This window comes from Scyliorhinus canicula, chromosome 18 (assembly GCF_902713615.1).
Source record: "Scyliorhinus canicula chromosome 18, sScyCan1.1, whole genome shotgun sequence".
In the NCBI taxonomy this organism is placed as follows: Eukaryota; Metazoa; Chordata; class Chondrichthyes; order Carcharhiniformes; family Scyliorhinidae; genus Scyliorhinus; species Scyliorhinus canicula.
This window is the reverse complement of record NC_052163.1, coordinates 6,264,059-6,286,560: the sequence shown is the minus strand read 5'-3', so window position 1 is coordinate 6,286,560 and position 22,502 is coordinate 6,264,059. Positions and strand designations below refer to the sequence as shown.

Here is a 22,502-nt window from a genome sequence, read left to right as displayed (position 1 = left end):
AGAGAGGAAAGAGTCAAAGACTGAGAAAGATAAATGAGGAAACAGAGGAAACGGGAAGAGAATTGGTATTTCAAAGGAACAGCAGACGGACAAGAGAGAAGAAAGACAAAAACAAAGGAATTGGAAATGGCACCGTCAGAAAAGGAGGAAAGAGAAATGGATAGAGACAGAGAATTTCAGCTTAGAAAACTGACATGTAAGGAGAAACACCAGAAGGTGAAAAAACTTCTTTCTAGATTAGAAGCCCGTGGGGAGATGCCCATGGGAAGATGTTTAAATGTGTACAAACCCATCCCAGGTTTGGAGAAAAAGATGTTGGAGCATTCTTTAATTCCTTTGAGAAACTAGCTAAACAGATGAAGTGGCTGAAATAATTCTGGACATTACTATTGCAAAGTAGATTAACAGGGAGAACTAATGAGATGTTTGCATCTCTGTCAGAAGAAATATCTGGGAAATATGTAGTGAATATAGCTATCCTCAGTGCATTAGTTAATGAGGCACACAGGCAGAAATTTCAAAACGTGAGATGATTGGGTAAGCATATATTGAATGAAAGAGTCAAACAAAGCAATTTTGACAGGTGGATAGTGTATTAAAATTGAGGGAACCTATGAAGAACTGAAGCAATTGTTTTAGAAGAATTTAAAGATTCACTGCCTTCAATGATAAGAACTCATGTGGAGAAACTAAAGTTTAAAACTAATAAGCAGGCAACAGAGTTAGCAGATGATTATGAGCTGGTCCATACATCAAAATCTTTTTTGTGACACACTTAAATGTGAGAAGGATAGAAATGGAAAGGTGAAAATTCTAAGGAGATTTCATCTCAGACTAGGAAAGAAGATGCACAGAGTGCAAGAGACGTAAAAAAGGCTGAGATGTTGCGATGAATGTGGAATTTCCTATATATATATTGTATTTTATATCTGTCGCAGTAATATTTTTTTTTAAACTACCAAAACAAATCTAATCAGATCAAGGATCCAATTTTATGTCAAAGTAATTCAGGGAAGTTATGGTTAGCTTAGGAGTAAAGCAATTTAAACTCACTGTATATCATCCAGAATTGCAGGGAGTGTTAGAAAGGTGGCATCAAACTTGAAAGACCATGTTGAGGGCCTATAGTCAGGATTACCCAGAGGATTGGGATAAATGAATTCCATTTGTATTATTTACAATTAGGGATGCACCTAATGATTCAACTAAATTCAGTCCATTTGAACTTATTTTTGGTCATGAGATAAGGGGACAACTAAAATAAATTATGGAGAAATTGGTGAGTCAGCATTCGGAGACTACATTGTTGGTCTATGTGTCAAACTTTAGCGAGAGATTAAATAGGGCTGGTGAGTTGGCTAGAAATCATTTACAATTGTTAAATGGAGTTTATTGCTACAACCATTTAACTTGAAGATTATACATGTGGCATGAAGAGAAAACATGATTGTAGATGCTTTATCACAATTTTGAGGTGTGAGAAGGATGGAACATTCAATGTTAGAAACAAAAGATTGAAATGTACAATACCAGTATTTTTCAAACTTTTTTTGCCCGGGAACCATTTTTACCTACTGGCCATCCTTCAGGACCCACGCCGACCAGCGGACCTTCGTGACCTACGCCGGCCGACCTTTGCGACCAATGCCGCCTGAACTTCACGACCACACCGGCCAACCGTCGCAACCCACGCCACCCGAACTTCATTTTTGTTTACTTTTAATGCAAAAGATGAGGCAGCTTTGTCCTCACAATTTCACTTGCTTTGTCATTCACTGATACATTTCTGATAATGACTTCAGCTGATGATTTCAGTTCTCGTGTATTCTTTGAAAAAAATCAAGAGGTTTGTCCTCGAATGCGCCATGGTTAGTCTTCAATTGTCTTTGAAGTTTTGAGGGTTTTAACCTTTCATTTTTCAGGACTTCCCTGCGTATAACACACATGGGCTTTGCATTCGGATTTGCATTGGCACAATTACTGAAGTAATATCTCAAGAAATCATCTTTATACTGCTTTGTTTTTGTTTTCAGCATCTTCTTAATGGGTTGTTCATTAGAGGCCCTGGAGCTCACACCAGCACTGTTTTGTCCTGCCATGGACTCTCTTGTGAAGCTCTCTCCAGCAGAATCAATTGTGAGAACCTGGCCTGTTTCTGTCTCTGGCCCTCTCTTCCATATTACAAACTGATCCATCTTCAGTTCTTCACACACTCCTGTTGCTTGCTTTCTGGCAGCTATAAAATAGAGGAATCTCTCCTCTCTGATTTCGTGGCCAAAACACGGATCGCGTGACATCAGTGTATGTGTGAGCAGCTCTCTGTTGCCACTTCTGGTGGGGACTCTGCCATTTTTAAAAATAAATTTGGTCCTGGACAACGCGCTGACGTCAGGAGAAGACTATACTGGAACAGCGAGCTGACATCAGGAAGTGGCGCTGCCGGAATCGCCTGAGGGGGCATGCATGCGGACGGCATTCTTTTTTCTTTTGAACAGCACTTGGAATCCCATGAGTTTTATTTGTGAAGACTGATAACTTATAATACACCATTATAGTGACAAGATTGCAAAGGTTTCAAACATTCACATCAATTTCACATGGTGGTCCTTAAATTCCACTTGCCCTGCCCAAGAGGAGAACCAAAAGTCATTTATTTTCTGTGATTGCTGTTGGGGCCTTCTTATTGGATCTCAGTTTGAAGAACAAACAATCCCGTTATATGCAACTATCACATAATTCCTCCTCCCTGTGAAGGCATTCAAGCACTTGTGGAAGCCAGTGAACTGGTGCTGACTGCCAGCATCGTGTTCCGCCATTCTCACCCCTCACACAAACCTCACTCGGCTGTTCTCCATGTCCTTCACAGGCCCCGAGTTCCAACAGTCCCTTGCCGGAATTACAACCCCCGCCTCCTCCTATTGGTCAGCCGAACAACGGGGTGCCAGATGTGACGTTAGGAAAGCTAATCACCCATTGAATCATCTAGGCGCCAATCGGATTTTCTTTTTAATTTGTTCATGGGACGTAGGCATCGCAGGCTGGGCCAGCATTTATTGCCCATCCCTAATTGCCCTTGAGGGGATAGTTAAGAATAAACTACGTTGCTGTAGATCTGGAGTCAGATGTAGGCTGACCAGGTACAGATGGTAGATTTCCTTCCCTAAATGACATTAGTGAACCAAATGAGTATTTACGACAATCGACAATGGTTTCATCGTCGTCCTTAGACTTTTAATTCCAGTTTTTTATTGAATTCAAATTTCACCGGCTGCAGTGGTGGGATTTAAAACTGGGTCCCCAAAGCATTACTCTGGATCTCTGGTTTACTTGTCCAGTGACAATACCACTATGCCACCGATTCCTGGAACAAAGCAAAATGCTGGGGTTGCTGGCAGTTGCGGTCAGCATTCTCAACCTAAAAGCCAGTCACGGTTGATAGGCATTTGTCCCACGATTGGGAACGCCACGACCGATCGCTCTGCAACCCTCTCAACACCCGCCTGCGACCCACCCATTTGAAAAATTCTGGACTATACGAATGTTCAAATTTGCATGCCTAAATATAAGATACGTATCTTATCCAATATCAGTAGTGTTTAGTAATGAAAGTTTAAAGTTGTAAAGGCTTTGGAAAAATGAAGCCATCTTTACATATTACTGGTTCATTTTCTTAAGTGGGGCGATGTGGTGAATGTAGGAATTTCTTATGTATTGTCATGAGAATGTCCCTTTAAGAAATGTTTGGCTGCTCATGTTACTGCAGTGATGATAGAATGTGGGTGGAGCTGAGCTCTGGCTCTGCTTTTTAGTTTCACTTTGAGAAAAGCTTGGGTGTGTCTGTGTTTTTACGGGTTTCGTTTTTAGTGTTGGAGCTGAAGCCAAACAAAGCAGGTGTACTGCTGTTCTCTCTGCCATGAAAATACTATCTCTTGATTATTTGGTGAATTCAGAATTATAACAGTTTTCAATAGTGAATTTAAACCGGATGTGCTTCTGTTAAAAGGTGTTTCTTTTGTCTTCTGGATGTTGTTTGTGAATTTATTAAGGATTACTTAGTGTTGTATTCTTTGGGGGTTATATTGGAATTAATGGTTGCTAAGATGTTCACTGCATGCTTTAAAAGGTTAACTTGAGTTCATAGAATAAACATTGTTTTGCTTTAAAAAATACTTTTCCATTTCTGCTGTATCATACCTATAGAGTGGGCCGTGTGCTCCCTTTACCAGTCCAGTAAATGTTGTGGGTCAGGTGAACTCCATGATACACTTTGGGGTTCTCTAAACCCTGGCCCATAACAATCTATTGTATTTTTTTAACTGTTGTAGGAATGTTTTTAAAAGCCTGAGGTGAGCAATATATATATATGTACATATCTGTTGCAGTAATATTATTAAAGAATCTTGGTTCAGATACCCAGACTCTGTGGCTGAAAAACCTGCAATTAAGATGTCATAAAGGTGAGATCCTCATTCATTTCAACTTTATATACTGTTTACCTAATGGGCTAATGGAATTTTGTTTGTAAAAAGATGGTTTCTTGGGGTTTAAATATCTGAGGGGTTGTGTCAGCCTTAGTCATAGCCCAGTTAGTAGGATATATAGAACATAGAACAGTACAGCACAATACAGGCCCTTCGGCCCATTATGTTATGCCGACCAAGATTATGCAATTAATGGGAGGGGCCAGGTCTGTAGTACGCAGTTTAGCTTTTAGGTTTGCTCGGAGCTTGAAACTGAGCAGGGGCTTTTGTTAAAGGCTGTCAGGTTTAACTTTTAGACTTCAAAAAGAAAGCAGCTGGTGTATGAAATGGTTTCTCTCTCTCTCTCTCTCTCTCCTACCAGTCTTTCCAAGAAATCTCTATCCAGAGGAAAGCCCTGTGTTTGCTAATTTTATTTCTAAGTGGCTTTTTTTATCTGTGATGGGCTTTGCTTAATTGGCGATAGAGACGGTGCGAGTTAGAAGTTAAAGTGTTTCCTTTTATTGTTAATAATTGTTTAACTGTTAATTGTAAGTTATTTTCTGTGATGTTAATGTGTTTAATCTTGTGTTAAGAATAGTTTGTTTCAATATAAAAGATACATAATAGTCGGTGGAATCATTCCTGGAGCGAAGTATCCTTTCCTTACATTATTGTAATTTTTTTTTTAACTGTTTGGGATTCTGTCTGTTATCCTAACATATGTTGGGGTCTAGTCCGGGATCTTACCAATGGTTTAATTGCAATAAGATTGGCCAAACAAAGTCAATGCGTGGGAGAATATTTGACAAACCTGTTAGTATAGTATGGACCAAGAGGCATGTTGAGAATTCAGAGACTTTATAACAAGATAAGCTGATAGGATTTATTCAAATAGAAAAGCAAACAACAATATTATTTGGAGGGCAGCACGGTGGCGCAGTGCTGCCTCACGGCTCCACGGTCCCAGGTTCGATCCCGGCTCTGGGTCACTGTCGGTGTGGAGTTAGCACATTCTCCCCATGTTTGCGTGGGTTTCGCCTCCACAATCCAAAGATGTGCAGGGTAGGTGGATTGGCAACTCTAAATTGCCCCTCAATTGTAAAAAATGACTTGGTTACTCTAAATTTAAAAAAAAACGTTATTAGTTGGAGGTGTGAAAATGTGTTCACGACGTATTCACATTAAGGCGCAGTAGCAGGTTATAGTTATATTCAAAGATTATTTATCTGTGAAGGAAAAGTATTTTCATGCGGACAAGATAGAAATTGCAAAGATATTCAAATCTTAAAAGATATCAGAGTGCGTCAATCCATAATGTTATGTGACAACATTTGTTGTCCAAAGAGAATTTTGTAAGAGGTTTTAATAAGTGGAATTCACGGAGAAGCATAGAAAATTGCATATCGTCAGGTAAATTTAAAAGTAGCTTGAAGGGAGATTAAGTAATTAAGGGAGTAGTGGATAAATTGTCCACTGCAAGGGTTCAATTTATCATAGGATATAACATAGCTGGGTCACATATGGTGGTGATGCCTAATGTAGTTGAACAACCTACGGAAAGGCAATCCACAGAAGTGTTGCAGTTAGAACATCCTGGTGTGTTTCCTGACTGTGTTTTAGCAAAAGGAGTATGGAAGACAGGGCAAAGAGATTCAAGTGCAATTAGCTGATACTGGGTAAGATTCTCTGGCCTTCCAGCTGCATATTTATTGGCGTTGGAAGGCAGTGTGCCATTCACTGGCGGCACGATTCTCTGTTCCCGCCGCTGTCAATGGGAATTCCCATTGAAGCCACCCCATGCCACCAGGAAACCCATGGGCGAGGGTGCACTGCCGGCAGGACCAGAGAATCCCTTTGCCAGCGAATCGTAAGAATTCCAGCCACTATCTTTGAGAGAATTGAGGAGAATGAAGCTGAAGTGATTGGCTGAGGGGAATTGATAGAGTTGTAGCAGAGGTATCCAAAATTAAAACAAATGTACCAAACAACTTTCTCAGAATCAGAGGCGCAGTGTATTCCAGAATGCTATTATCTGAAAGATATTGGGCGAAATTCTCCCAAAACGGGAGAAATCGTCAAACCGCCGTAAAACCCGGGCGGGTTTTACGGCATCGCGCCCCTTCCCGACGGGGGACCGATTCTGGTCCCCCGTCGGGGCTAGCAGCCCGACGTCGGAGGCTCCGACAAGTCGGGCTTAACGAAAATCGTTAAGCCCGCTTGTCGGACTTAGCGCCGGCTGACGCGTCATATGACGTCAGCCGCGCATGCGCAGGTGGGAAGACGCCACCCGCGCGTGCGCGGGTGACGTCATCGCGTTTTTGCGCGAAACCCGCGCATGCGCGGTCCGGGTTGCCCCTCAGCCGCCCCGCGTATTGATACTGCGGGGCGGCGGAAGGACAAATAGTGCGCGGGCATCGGGCCCGCTGCCCGCGATCGGTGGGCACCGATCGCGGGCCCATGGCACCCTTGGCACGGCCGTGGTACTGCCGTGCCAATCGGTGCCATGGTTATTTTTTTCCAGGTAGTCACGACGTTTTTACGAACGGCAGGACCAGGTGTGTTTGCCGTTCGTAAAAAGGTTGTAAAGGGCTGGGACTTCGGCCCTTCTAACAGCTGAGAATCGCTGCCGGCCGTAAAAAAACGGCGGCAGCGATTCGTGTCGGGATTTCGGCGGGGGGGTGGGAGAATAGCGGGAGGGCGTCAAAAAAGTCGGGAAGGCCCTCCCGCTATTCTCCCACCCGTCGTGGGGGGCGGAGAATTTCGCCCATTGTTTTAGTGAGGAAATGGAGACCGTCTCATGTTCCGGCGAATGACAGTTGGGCAGAAATGGATCAAGTGGTACCTTCTGGACAAAGGAAGGACATTTTGCAAGTACCTCATGAAGTTCCATTAGGAGGGTATTTAGCAATTCAGAAAATTCAGGCTAAAATACAGACACAGTTTTACTGGTCTGGATTGCATGAAGATGTAGTAAGGTTCTACCAGGCATGCCACACATCAACAAAACTCAGGTCCTAATTGATCGTATAGGACCTCTTTCTGAGACATAAGTAAAAATCAGTACATACTGACAAGCATGGATGTATCTCCCAGATTCCCAGAAGCCATGCCATTGAGAAATATTACAGCAGAAAGGGTTGTAGAGAAATTGAACAAATTATTTACCAGATAAGGTTTACCAAAATAAATACTGTTGGATTCGTGTTCAAATTTCATGTCACAGTTGTTTCAGGAAGTTATAAACAGCCCAGAGATAAAGCAGTTTAAATCATCAGCCTTTCATCCAGAATCACAAGATTTTGGGGAATGGCATCAGTCCGTAAAGACTATGATGAGGGCATATTGTCAGGTTTACCTACAAGACTGGTTTCAGCTTTTGTAATTGCCTTTATCAATAGAACCCCTACAGTACAGAAGGAGGCCATTCAGCCCATTGAGTCTGCACCGGTCCTCCGAAAGAACTTCCTGTCTATGTCCACGCTCCCTGTCCTATCCCCATAACCCCACCTAACCTGCACATCTTTGAAAACTAAAGGGCAATTTTTAGCATGGCCAATCCATTATCAGTTCCATGTCATGTCATTTGGAATGAAAAATTCTCCAGCAACTTTCCAGAGGTTGACAAATAGGACTTTAATGAAACTGAATCACTGCACTGTGTACATCAATATTTTGGTAGTATTAAATCAAAGTTGAGAGGAACACTTAACAGCATCTAAAAGAACTATTTGACTGCCTGCAAGGAGCTAATTTAGTTGTAAACTTGGCTGAAAGAGAATTTGCAAAATCAAATATCTAGGCCATACTGTTGGACACGGTCAGATGGTCCCACGAGATGCAAAAATAAGGGCAATTACAAAATTATCAGTGCCTTCAACAAAAAGGGAAGTTTTATGATTTCTGAGTATGATTGATTCAATTGGAAGTTCGTGTTGAATTTTAACAGTGTGGTTACTCGATTAACTGAACCCTTGGGGCGGAGCGGTGGCTCAGTGGTTAGCAGTGCTGCCTCACAGCGTCTAGGACCCGAGTTCAATCCCGACCCCGGGTCACTGTCCGTGTGGAGTTTGCACATTCTCCCCATGTCTGCGTGGGGCTCACCCCCAAAACCCGAAGAAGTGCAGGGCAGATGGATTGACCACGCTAAATTGTCCCTTAAAATAATTGGGTACTCCAAATTTTCTAAAAAAGTAAAAAACGGAACACCTAAAAAATAACAAGAATTTTAACTGGACATTAGAGTACCAACATGCAGTCATGTGAAATCTAAAATCTGTGATGAGACCAGCTCACGGTTGAGTGACACCTAATTATACCAAACAGTTTAAATTGGCTTTTGATGTAAGTGATCTTGGGCGGGATTCCCCGACCTCCCGCCAGGTCGGAGAACCGCCGGGGCCCGCGTCAATCCCGCCCCCGCCGTATCCTGAAGTCTCCGACGAGGCGAGGCGTCAATCCCGTCGCCCGCCTCGGAGAATGCCGGGGGCCGGCAAGAGGCTATGGGCCCTGGTGCTGCCCATATTCTCCCGGCTGGATGGGCCGAAGTTAAAACACCTATTTAACGGCATCAACCAGTACTGATGGTTGACACCGTTCAGCGTGGAGGTAGGTCACGGCGTGGGGGTGGCCGCAGGAGAAGTGACGGTGTGGCCTCAGCCTGTGGGGGGGGAGGTCGTCAGCCTGGCCATGTGCCATCCTCCCACAGTCGCACCCATGCAGCCCATGGCACCTGGCTGCCTGGGGGGGGGTTACGGGCAATGATGACATGTTGTCGTCCCCCCCCACCACAGGCCATCATGTTTTCTGATCAGCCAGCGATGTTGGCCACCGTGGCGGCAGCTGCTATTCTACATGTTGCCCTGGAGGAGGAGGAGGAGGAGCGTGGCAGAGAGGCGGCGCAGGCTGCCGCAGAGGAGCATGCTGCAGAGGGGCAGTCGGCAGGCGCCCAGGCTGGAGGGCCACCCACCCGACAGGACGAGGAGGAGCACGAGGAGAGGGTGGAGGACGTTGTGGCACCACAACGATGGAGACGCCCGAGGAGGTCCCATGTGTACCGGCCCCGTTCGTCGTACCAGGACCTCACGGACCGGGAATGCAGGAGGAGACTCCGGGAAACCGTGGCACACATCTGCCACCTGCTGACACACCTGGCCCCGCGTGGCACTGGGGGAGGAAACCCTCTCCCCGTGTCCGTCAAGGTCACGGTGGCCCTGACTTTTTATGCCACGGGGTCATTCCAGGTACCGAGTGGGGACCTGTCCGGCATCTCGCAGACATCGGTGCACCGGTGCATCCGGGCAATGACAGATGCCCTTTATGCCATTGCGGACCGCTACATCCGGTTCCCTGTGGACCGGGCAAGCCAGGATGCCCGGGCCGTGGGCTTCTCTGCCGTGGCTGGTTTTCCCATGGTCCAGGGGGCGATCGATGGGATGCACGTCGCCGTGCGGCCACCTGCAGATAACAGGGCTATGTTCACCAATAGGAAGGGGACGTATTCCATGAACATCCAGATGGTCTGCGACCACCGCATGATGATCCTGCATGTCTGCGCCTGGTACCCGGGAAGTGTTCACAACTCATACATGTCGCGGTCTTACATCCCCAGCATGTTCAAGGGAAGCCACCCCCGGCTGAGGGGCTGGTTGCTGGGCGACAGGGGTTACCCGTTGCAGTCGTAACTGATGACGCCTATACGGAGGCCACAGTGTGTCGCGGAGAACAGCTACAATGATGCCCATGCAGCTGTGATAGAGAGGTGCTTTGGGCTGCTGAAGATGCGTTCAAGGTGCCTGGACATCTCTGGGGGGGCCCTCCAGTACCCGCCAGATAGGGTTGGCCACATCATTGTGGTGTGCTGTGTCCTGCACAACATAGTCCAGCAGAGGGGCGATGTGCCGCAGGCAGAGGAGGGGGGAGTGGAGGAGCAGGAGGAAGAGGCACAGACCTCCCCAGATGAGGGAGTTGGGGGCAATGGTCAGGGCAGACGGGTTTGACATGGACGGGTGGCTGCCCACCGTTACCGGCTGGGCCAGCGAGCACGGGACAGGCTGATAGCCGCCCGGTTCACTGACTAGGGGGCGTGCGAATCGGCGAGTATGGCCACATACCGCACACCATGGTAACATCCGACCAGCCTCACACCCCCCCCGACCCACCCAGCACCAACACCCTAACCCCCTCCCCCGACCCACCCAGCAACACCCTGACCCCCCTTGATCCACCCAGCACCAACACCATGACCCCCCCCCCCCCCCCCCCCCCCCCCCACCCACCACCAACCACCCCCACCCCACCCGCATGCACACCACCCCTCCATTGCAGATCCACCTGCGGCATGACGGGCCGGGCTCACACGGTCGCCGGTGGAAGTGTGTCTATTGCAGGCCATGGAGGATGATGACGACCCGCTCTACGATGAGCTCCTCGCTCCACATCGTTGGACAATATCTGACCCATGGCCACAGTACCACCATCCACCCGGACCATTCCTGCATGCGGCCGTGATACTGCAGCTCACGGTCCCATCCTCTGCCCGGGGGGATGGAGATGGCGGCCTAGGTGGAGAGGGACCACCCCCCTCACACACACACACTGGCGCTCAACGTACATGACACCCCCACACGCTTCGGACAGAACACAAAGGCAGCTTCTGTAGGTGTGAAAGTGATTTTAATTACAAACTGTCCATACACGTGCCCTAGCCCCTAAAATTCGTCTGTGCCCTTCACCAGTGCCAACTTACTCCGTGCCTAATTATTTGGCTTTACGGGCCCTTTGACTACGCCTAGGTGGTTCCCCAGATGGTACCGCAGAACTGGAGGTGGACTACTGTGATTCCTGCCCTGTGATTCGGGATCCCTTTGGCGGCCGTTTCCTGGGGCAGCCCGGCCTAGATGGGCAGGCTGCGGCTCGGGCGACTGGGGTGGCAAGCTGCCAGCCTGTCCTGCCCGCTGTCCACCAGAAGCACCTGGGACGGACGGAAGGGAGGGAGTCCCAGGTGCCGCGGTGTTCCGGGACCTCCCCTACAGCACCTTCTCCTACCCAGGGTGTCGTGGGTAGGGGGTGTCACCCAGCACCTTCGCCTCCCCCGGGGTGCCCGATGGCCCACGAATTTTTTTTGGTCATATTTTTAAACTCTTGGGGTATGCAAATGGTAATTAAAGCAAGGGACAGAATGACTTGTGAATTTAAACTATTAATGTGATATGTTAATGAGCCTCATTAGAGTTCAAACAGATGTTTACCCAACGTAATTTAGCAAGGATGGTTCTCAGATACGAATAGATTTGAACGGGTGTTGTGGTTCAAAGGATAACATAAGCAAAGAGGTGAAAGAAAGGTGTTGTAAATAGGGAGTTTACTTTACTTTTAAATTCTAAAAGCTAAAGGAAAGAGATTGAGTTCATAGAATTTACAGTACAGAAGGAGACCATTCGGCCCATCGAGTCTGCACAGGCTCATGGAAAGATTACCCTACCTAAGCCCACACCTCCACTTTATCCCTGTAACCCAGTAACCCCACCTAACCTTTTTGGACATTAAGGGCAAATTAGCATGGCCAATTCACCTTACCTTCACACCTTTGGACTGTGGGAGGAAACCGGAGCACCCGGAGGAAACCCACGCAGACACAGGGAGAATGTGCAGACTCCGCACAGTGACCCAAGCCAGGAATCGAACCTGGGACCCTGGAGCTGTGAAGCAACTTTCTAAGCACTATGCTACTGTGAGTTAATCAATTCTGGAAGAGCAGTTCTGAAGAAACTGGGTGAACATAGAACATACAGTGCAGAAGGAGGCCATTCGGCCTCTCGAGTCTGCACTGACCCACTTAAGCCCTCACTTCCACCCTATCCACGTGCAGACTCTGCACAGACAGTGACCCAGTGAGTAATCGAACCTGGGACCCTGGCGCTGTGAAGCCACAGTGCTAGCCACTTGTGCTACTGTGCTGCCCCTGTGAGATAATGAGAGCTCAAAAGGGGAAGAACTGATTCTACATCTAGATTTTCTGAGCTCATTCTTAACTAACAGCGCCACCCCACTTTCCTTTTCCTCTTTTTTTTTATAAATTTAGATTACCCAATTATTTTTTCTATTAAGGGGCAATTTAGAGTGGCCAATCCACCTACTCTGCACATTTTTGGGTTGTGGGGGCGAAACCCACGCAGACACGGGGAGAATGAGCAAACTCCACACAGACAGTGACCCAGAACCGGGATCGAACCTGGGACCTCAGCGCCGTGAGGCGGTTGTGCTAACCACTAGGCCACCGTGCTGCCCTCTTTCCTTTTCCTCTTTGCCTGTCCATCCTAAATGTTCCCCTTGGATATTCAGTTTCCAGCCTTGTAATTGCAATCATAGATTATCATAGAATTTACAGTGTAGGAGGCCACTAGGCCCATCGAGCCCGCACCGGCTCCCGGAAAGAGCACCCCACCCAAGGTCAACACCTCCACCCTATCCTCATAACCCAGTAACCCCACCCAACACTAAGGGCAATTTTGACACTAAGGGCAATTTATCATGGCCAATCCATCTAACCTGCACATCTTTGGACTGTGGGAGGAAACCGGAGCACCCGGAGGAAACCCACGCACACACGGGGAGGATGTGCAGACTCCGCACAGACAGTGACCCAAGACGGAATTGAACCTGGGACCCTGGAGCCGTGAAGCAATTGTGCTATCCACAATGCTACCGTGCTGCCCACATATCGTACCTCTTCATATCAATTTGCGCTGTTAATTCATCCATCTTATTGTGAATGCTCCATCCATTCAGATACAGTGGTTGGAATCTTCTAATACTTTTTAAGAGTGTCAGTTCGAATAAGAAAACCGCAGTGTAGCTCTCCAGTTGCGCAGCCAAGTTTTCTCTCCAGATTCTCTGGCCCACATTGAATCTTGGGGCGTGGTTTCTGCCACGACTATAGCGGGGCAGGTACTGATAAGAGTCAGCAACGGCGATTCCACAGAGATCAGCGTCCTGATCTACGGTAAGAAGAAACTCTACCCCCCAACTCCCACCCCCCCACCCAGACACAGGGTCCCCTCCACAAGCATCGGGACAACCCTGCCCCAACACGAGCACTGGCACAATCTCCCCTGACGCACACAGGGAGAGCCTCACCAATGGGGCTTCCCAAAAAGCTCACCCCTCACCAGCCCCTGGCACTACCTGGGTAGTTGTTGAGCTACAATTAAATAAATAGCTTAAAAACACAATCGCACAGAAACGAGCATCATTACTTGTACTGGCACTGCAAAGATGAAGTTAAGTGAAACAGCATATGTGACGTATGAGTTCACGGTTTACAGAAGTCCAAGCAAATTTTGTTAAAAAATCCAAAGAAACTTATTTTCTTCTTTGCTCAGCATTGTTATTCTGTCAATGGCCCATGAAATTGATAAATGACTACCTCCTGACATGTTACATACCTCAATGTGCCACTGTATGCACCGGCAACGAAGAGTCCAGCAACTCCAGGCGTCTGATTCAAAATTTCTACTACCAGTAATGGCATCAACTTTGAAAAATGGAAAATTAAAAATGAATTATTTTAAAAGAATCATGACATTTATTTTATAGCTTGTGGTTACTTCTGTGAATCTGTCCAAAATTGGTTAGCATTAATTTATAAAAAACATTATTAAGAAAAAATGGATGGCAGGAGAAAATGTTTACTTCAGCACTCCTGGCACATACTAGGAGCATACATCAATACAGGCTGGATTGTCTGATTTTGAGGCTATGTCCGGAGTAAGTGTCTAGTTTTACAATGAAAAAGTCGGCACCGCCCCCGCACCGATGCTCCGCCTGGTGGGGTCTAACAGCGCGCCACTTAAAGCCTTTATCTGCAGATATGGATAGAGAATTGCCGGGTCCAAGGCTACGTGCGCACTCGGCAGCTGCGCACAAACCCAGCCTGTCAGATAGTGCCCCCCTGTAACCCCCCCAGACCAACCCCCACCAGCCCCCGCTGAAGCCCCCCTCCGGCCCGTGGAACACCCCCCCACCGACTGTGGTGGCGCTGGACACAGTCCACAGCCGCAACGCGAGGTCCCCGAAAACTGTGAAAACACGCGACCGACGCCGTCGGGAAGTCGGCCCATTGGGGGCGGAGCATCGGGGGAGGGCCTCAGGTGACGTGCTGAGGCCGTCCCAACAGCATACGGTGTACTCAGCGATTACGCCGTTTTAGAGGGGGCAAAGAATCCGAAAAAGAGCGCCGCCCCTGACTTCGGCGTAAAAACACATTCTCCGGCCAATCGCTGAACATGATTTTTCCGTCGGCAATCGGAGAATCCCGCCCTACATGTATCAGCTCATGATTTTCTGTTCATTAAATTTAATGAAATTGGGCTATGCATTTTTTCAATCTCTTCTATTTCCATTTCCTAATGCTATTGGAAAAGAGTGCATCAATATCATGTGGTTTTCCAGTTATTCTGGGACTAAAAAAACTCCAATTTTGGAGTGCTGGTTGGCAAAGTTGCAAATAAGAAAAATAATTAGCAGCTGCTGGTGTCCTTGATGCAGACCATTCACCAAATGTTAACTTAATTTTCCCTGATAGCTTTATCAGCAGTAACAGTAAACCCTCCCCATGCAAAACCTTTTGTGCCTGTTTAAGTACCATAACATTCCCCTTAATACCTGAAATAAAAGTAGCTGTACTGTAAACAACCATACACATGAAATGTTTCAGACTACAATGGCAGTTTCTCATACAAATACAGATTGCTGCAATTACAACATTAGTCCTATTTCTGTGGGAGAAATATACAGCTGCAAGCAATGTTCACATGGAGTGCAGATTGGACTCCTATATTGTGTCCTATCGCCAGCCACATACTCCATTTGAAAAGCTCCCCGCTGAAATCATACAATCACTTCAAATAAATAAGGGCTGCTAATTTCAAGGATTGAAATATGTGAGGATGTGGCACAAAATCTGAGGAAGTCTGCTTTGTCCTGAGGTAGACGTCTGGTGAAGCTGAGGCTTAGGCACCTGTATTTGGTGTGAAACTCCACAAAATTTCTGCAAATCCAACAAGATGGGGTGGAAGCAGGTAAAGTTGTCATGCTGGGCCACATGTAGATCCAAGCAAGCATGATATTCATAATAGAATCATTGCAGACCCTCCAAAAGAGCACCCTACCTATGCCAACGCCACCAGGGGCAATTTAGCATGGCCAATCCACCTATCTGCACATCTTTTGGACTGTGGGAGGAAACTGGAGCACCCGGGGGGAACCCACGCAGATACGGGGACAATGTACAAACTCCACACAATCACCCAAGGTCGGAATCCGAACCTCGGTCCCTGACGCTGTGAGGTATTAGTGCTAACCACTGTGCCACCATGCTGATAATAATTAATCTCATTCACTTTTGAACCTGTCAAAGGAGAGAACATCACAAGAAATGTAATTAATTAGAACTTCAGCCTGACCTGGTTTCAAGGGGACAGGATGCTGCTCGAAGTTCTATTTGGATTGGATATGTTTATTGTCACGGGTACCGAGGTACAATGAAAAGTATTTTTCTCCGAGCAGCTCAAACAGATCATTTAGTACATGAAAAGAAGATAAAATTAAAAGAAAATACATAATAGGGCAACACAAGGTACACAATGTAAATACATAAACACCGGCATTGGGTGAAGCATTCAGGAGTGTAGTATTAATCAGGTCAGTCCATAAGAGGGTCGTTTAGGAGTCTGGTAACAGCAGGGAAGAAGCTGTTTTTTAATCTGTTTGTGCGTGTTCTCAGACTTTTGTATCTCCTGATGGAAGAAGTTGGAAGAGTGAGTAAGCCGGGTGGGAGGGGTCTTTGATTATGCTGCCCACTTTCCCAAGGCAGCGGGAGGTGTATATAGAGTCAATGGATGGGAGGCAGGTTCGTGTGATGGACTGGTCTGTGTTCACGATTCTCTGAAGTTTCTTGCGGTCTTGGGCCGAGCAGTTGCCATACAAGGCTGTGATGCAGCCAGATACGATGCTTTCTATGGTGTATCTATAAAAGGTGGTTAGAGTCAGGGTGGACATGCTGAATTTCCTTAGTTTCCTGAGGAAGTACAGGCGCTGTTGTGCTTTCTTGGTGGTAGCATTGATGTGGGTGGACCAGGACAGATTTTTGGTGATGTGCACACCTAGGAATTTGAAGTTGTCAACCATCTCCACCTTGGCCCCATTGATGCAGACAGGGATGTGGACAGTACTTTGGTTCCTGAAGTCAATGACCAGCTCTTTAGTTTTTCTGGCATTGAGGGACAGATTGTTGTCATTGCACCACTCCACTCGGTTCTCTATCTCCCTCCTGTATTCTGACTCGTCGTTGTTCGAGATCCAACCCACTGTGGTCATATTGTCAGCAAACTTGTAGATGGAGTTGCAACCACATTTTGCCACACAGTCGTGTAGTAGGGGGCTAAGTATGCAACATTGAGGGCCCCGGTATTGAGAACTATCATGGAGGAGGTGTTGTTGTTTATTCTTACTGATTGTAGTCTATAGTCAGAAAGTCGAGGATCCAGTTATAGAGTGAGCAGCCAAAAGCTAAGTTTTGGAGCTTTGATATGAGCTTGGCTGGGATTATGATGTTGAAGGCGGAGCTGTAGTCAATAAATAGGAGTCTGATGTAGGAATCCTAGTTGTCGAGATGCTCTAGGGATGAATGGAGATGGCGTCTATTGTGGACCAGTTGCAGCGGTATGTGAATTGCAGTGGGTCTAGGAGCTCTGGGAGTATGGCGTTGATGCGCTTCATGACCAATCTCTCGAAGCACTTCATTATGATTGATGTCAGGGTCACCGGACAGTAGTCATTGAGGTATGTTGCCTGGTTCTTCTTTGGCACCAGTATGATGGTGGTCTTCTTGAAGCAGGTGGGGACCTCAGAGCGGAGCAGGGACAGGTTGAAGATGTCCGCTAACACATCTGCCAGCTGGTACACACAGGCTCTGAGTGCACAACCAGGGATCCTGAACGGACCCGACGCTTTCCGAGGGTTCACTTTCAGGAAGGCCGATCTGACTTTGAAAGATGTGATGGTGGGTATAGGTTCCATCACTGAACAAAGGTAACTATTATGTTGCTATGGGACTGCAAGATGGTACTTCACAACACACTCCTGGCTGCTCTCCCACATTATCTCCTTAAAGATATGATTCTGAATATGACTATGTCGACTAGTCTGTGAGAGAACTCTTCAAATTTTGGCATAAGACCCCAGATATTAGTGAGGGGGATATTACAAGGTCTAACAAGTAGTGTCCGCGGCCTAGGTTGTACCGGATGGTTCATTCAGTTTTAATGTTATTTACCTTTTCTGAAACCTTATCATATAACAACGTTGTTTGCTAAGACACTGCAGAGAATCAACCACATTGCTAGAATACGGAGTCACATAAGGTGAGGCAATGGCATATATTGTCATTGGACTAGTAAGCCAGGGATCCAGTGTAACGCTCCAGATGTTAACTAATGGGTTAAGAGACATTGCAATTAGTTGTCTCATTTCTGTTAAGTATCCAATAATTGACACTGATATGTAAAGGGTCTTCAGGTGGCTTCTGTATCTGGTGATGTGTAGTTAGAGTTTTGTGCAGAGTCTGTTGGAATGAAATAAATGTCTGTTGGTGAAAAAGGAACAGAACTTTTGACACTTCATACCACAGGCTTTTTACCCGTATATAAAAAGCAAGAGGGTAGCCAGGGAAAGGGTTGGCCCGCTGAAGGATAGGCTAGGGAATCTATGTGTGGAGCCAGAGGAAATGGGCGAGGTACTAAATGAATACTTTGCATCAGTATTCACCAAAGAGAAGGAATTGGTGGATGTGGAGTCTGGAGAAGGGTGTGCAGATAGCCTGGGTCACATTGAGATCCAAAAAGACGAGGTGTTGGGTGTCTTGAAAAATATTAAGATAGATAGAGGCAGCACAGTAGCATTGTGAGGCAGCACGGTAGCATTGTGGATAGCACAAATGCTTCACAGCTCCAGGATCCCAGGTTCGAATCCCGGCTTGGGTCACTGTCTGTGTGGAGTCTGCACATCCTCCCCGTGTGTGCGTGGGTTTCCTCCGGGTGCTCCGGTTTCCTCCCACAGTCCAAAGATGTGCAGGTTAGGTGGATTGGCCGTGATAAATTGCCCTTAGGGTCCAAATTGCCTTAGTGTTAGGTGGGGTTACTGGGTTATGGGGATAGGGTGGAGGTATGGGCTTGGGTAGGGTGCTATTTCCAGGAGTCGGTGCAGACTCGATGGGCCAAATGGCCTCCTTCTGCACTGTAAATTCTATGAAATAAGTCCCCAAGGGCTGATGGGATCTACCCCAGAATACTGAAGGAGGCTAGAGAGGAAATTGCTGAGGCCTTGACAAAAATCTTTGGATCCTCACTGTCTTCAGGTGATGTCCCAGAGGACTGGAGAATAGCCAATGTCGTTCCTTTGTTTAAGAAGTGTAGCAAGGATAATACAGGGAACTACAGGCCGGTGAGCCTTACGTCAGTGGTAGGGAAATTACTGGAGAGAATTCTTCGAGACAGGATCGACTCTCATTTGGAAGCAAATGGACGTATTAGTGAGAGGCAGCATGGTTGGGGAGGTCGTGTCTCACTAACTTGATAGAGTTTTTCGAAGAGGTCACAAAGATGATTGATGCAGGTAGGGCAATGGATGTTGTCTATATGGACTTCAGTAAGGCCTTTGACAAGGTCCCTCATGGTAGACTGGTACAAAATGTGAAGTCACACGGGATCAGGGGTGAGCTGGCAAGGTGGATACAGAACTGGCTAGGTCATAGAAGGCAGAGAGTAGCAATGGAAGGGTGCTTTTTGAATTGGAGGGCTGTGTTCCGCAGGGATCAATGCTGGGACCTTTGCTGTTCGTAGTATATATAAATGATTTGGAGGAAAATGTAACTGGTCTGATTAGTAAGTTTGCAGACGACACAAAGGTTGGTGGAACTACGGATAGCGATGAGGACTGTCAGAGGATACAGCAGGATTTAGATCGTTTGGAGACTTGGGCAGAGAGCTGGCAGATGGAGTTTAATCCGGACAAATGTGAGATAATGCATTTTGGAAGGTCTAATGCAGGTAGGGAATATACAGTGAATGGTAGAACCCAGTATTGAAAGTCAGAGAGATCTAGGTGTACAGGTCCACAGGTCACTGAAAGGGGCAACACAGGTGGAGAAGGTAGTCAAGAAGGCATACGGCATGCTTGCCTTCATTGGCCGGGGCATTGAGTATAAGAATTGGCAAGTCATGTTGCAGCTGTATAGAACCTTAGTTCGGCCACAATTGGAGTATAGTGTTCAATTCTGGTCGCCACACTACCAGAAGGATGTGGAGCCTTTAGAGAGGGTGCAGAAGAGATTTACCAGGATGTAGCCTGGTATGGAGGGCATTAGCTATGAGGAGCGGTTGAATAAACTCGGTTTGTTCTCACTGGAACGACGGAGGTTGAGGGGCGACCTGGTAGAGGTCCACCAAATTGAGGGGCATAGACAGAGTGGATACTCAGAGGCTTTTCCCCAGGGTAGAGGGGTTAATTACTAGGGGGCATAGGTTGAAGATGCGAGGGGCAAGATTTAGAGATGTACGAGGCAAGGTTTTTACACAGAGGGTAGTGGGTGCCTGGAACTCGCTGCCGGAGGAGGTGGTGGAAGCAGGGACGATAGTGACATTTAAGGGGCATCTTGACAAATACATGAATAGGATGGGAATAGAGGGATACAGACCCAGGAACTGTAGAAGATTGTAGTTTAGTCGGGCAGCATGGTCGGCACGGGCTTCGAGGGCCGAAGGGCCTGTTCCTGTGCTGTAATTTTCTTTGTTCTTTGTTCTTTTGTATTTGGTAGCAGAGAATGGTTGCTGTGTAAATGTGAAGGGTTGAAAGATACAACTTTTCCAGATCAAACCAAGGAGTGAGTGAGAAAAAGAAAGGAATATATGGCTGGACCTAGGATAAAGATGGCTGGATATGACTATCCCCCATTATCTTCTGAAAGGGAATCATATGACCAATGGAGAAGTGCAGTAGTTATGTGGACTAAGGTAACTGCTTTGGGAAAGAGAAAACAAGGTATGACATTGGCTCTTTCTCTACCATATGGCAATAAAATCCAAAACAAAGTGCTTTCTGAGCTGGAATTGGAAGAGTTAGACTCAGAAGTAGGTCTGGCGACTTTATTACATGATATGGATAAGATTTATAAGAAAGATGACTTGTTAAGTGCGAATGAAGCATGGTCGGATTTTGATAAGTTCCGGAAAATGGAGGATTTCTCCATGGAAGACTATATAATGGAATTTGGCAGACTATATAAAAGGCTTCAGAAACACAACCTGAAATTTCCACAATCTGTGTTGGCATTTAAATTACTTGACTGTGCTAGAGTGAGCAACATGGTTCCTGGTTTTGACAGGAGTTCAGTTTACGGATAAGGATACCTTATTCGAACAGATGACAAAAGCTTTACAAAAGTTTCTGGGGAAACATTCGATTCCGTGGCTCTGATTACCCAAATAGGTCAGCCTGCAATAAGGCAGAATATGGAAGATACACTACTAACAGGATGGCGTCAAGGCCCGGCGCGCCGAGAATGATGCGGCCGGCGCACCTAATGACATCAGCCGCGCATGCGCAGGTTGGCCGGCTCAAACCCGCGCATGCGCAGTTGCCGTCTTACCTCCGCTGCCCCGCAAGACGTGGCAGCTTGATCTTGTGGGGCGACGGAGGGGAAAGAGTGCGTCCCTTTGAGACGCCGGCCCGACGATTGGTGGGCACCGATCGCGGGCCAGTCCCCTCCCGAGCACGGTCGTGGTGCTCACTCCCCTCTCCGCCCCCCACAAGCCACAAACCAGGTATTGGCGCCATGTTCACGCCAGCAGCGACCAGGTGTGGTTGCCGCCGGCGTGAACCGGTCGGGAACGGCAGGCCGCTTGGCCCATTTGGGTCGGAGAATCGCGGGCCGCCGTGAAAAATGGCGGCCCGCGATTCTCCGAGCGACGTGTTGCAAAACGCGACACGCCATTTTGGGGTGGGTGCGAGAATCGCGGGGGGTGCCAGAGCGGCCCTCCCGCGATTCTCCCACCCGGCGTGGGAGCGGAGAATCGCTCCCAGAGTGTAATATACCAAAATTTGCGGATGATACTAAAATAGGTGGGAAGCAGGAGTGAAGAGGAGATAAAAACTTTACAGACGGATATAGATAGGCTAGGAAATTAGGCCAACATTTGGCAGATGGAGTTTAATGTGGATAAGTGTGAGGTTATCCATTTTCGCCGATAAATAGAAAGGCAAATTATTATCTAAATGGAAAGCAGATTCAAATGCGTCTGGGCAGAAGGATTTGGGTGTCTTTGTGCATGAATCGCAGAAAGTCGGTATGCAGGTACAGCATGTAATTAAAAAGGCAAATGGAATGTTCTCATTTATTGCAAACGGATTGAGTATAAAAGTAGAGAATTGATGTTGCAATTGTATAGGGTCTTGGTGAGACCACATTTGGAGTATTGTGTCCAGTTTTGGTCTCCCTATTTGAGGAAGGATGTGGTGGCATTGGAGGAAGTTCAGAGGAGGTTCACCAGATTGATTCCGTGGATGAAAGGGTTGATTTATGAGGGAAGATTAAATTGTTTGGGCTTATACTCGCTGGAGTTTAGAAGGATGAGAGTGGATCTGATTGAGGTGTATAAAATACTAAATGGGATTGATAAACGTGGACCAAATGTTTCCCCTGTATGAAATCTAGAACGAGGGGTCAGGGATATAGGTTGAGAGGCGGTAGATTTAGAACTGAGATGAGGAGGAACTACCTCTCGCAGAGGGTGGTGAATTTATAGAACTAGTTACCCCATAATGCAGTGGAATCTGAGTCATTAAATGTTTTCAAGAAAAGATAGATATATTTTTAATTTTAAAAACGGGTTAAAGGGATTTGGGCAATAGGTGGGGAGGTGGATTTGAGATCAGGAAGACATCAGCCATGATCTGATTGAATGGCGGAGCAAGCTCAAAGGGCTGAAT

The 22,502-nt window shown here is 46.8% G+C and overlaps 1 protein-coding gene across 6 annotated transcripts in view; it reads right to left on the bottom strand.

The window, feature by feature from the left end:
* The window catches only part of LOC119953471 (sodium-coupled monocarboxylate transporter 1-like), a 243,059-nt gene that overhangs the window by 119,997 nt on the left and 100,560 nt on the right, over positions 1-22,502 (bottom strand). For all 6 annotated transcript variants that reach the window (XR_005458029.1, XM_038777789.1, XM_038777786.1 and 3 more), the window contains exon 10: positions 13,904-13,992. Coding sequence is in view for 5 of the 6 variants with exons in the window: in XM_038777789.1 (XP_038633717.1) it covers positions 13,904-13,992 (89 nt within the window). In the remaining variant the exon portion in view is untranslated. The remainder of the gene's footprint in view (positions 1-13,903; positions 13,993-22,502) is intronic.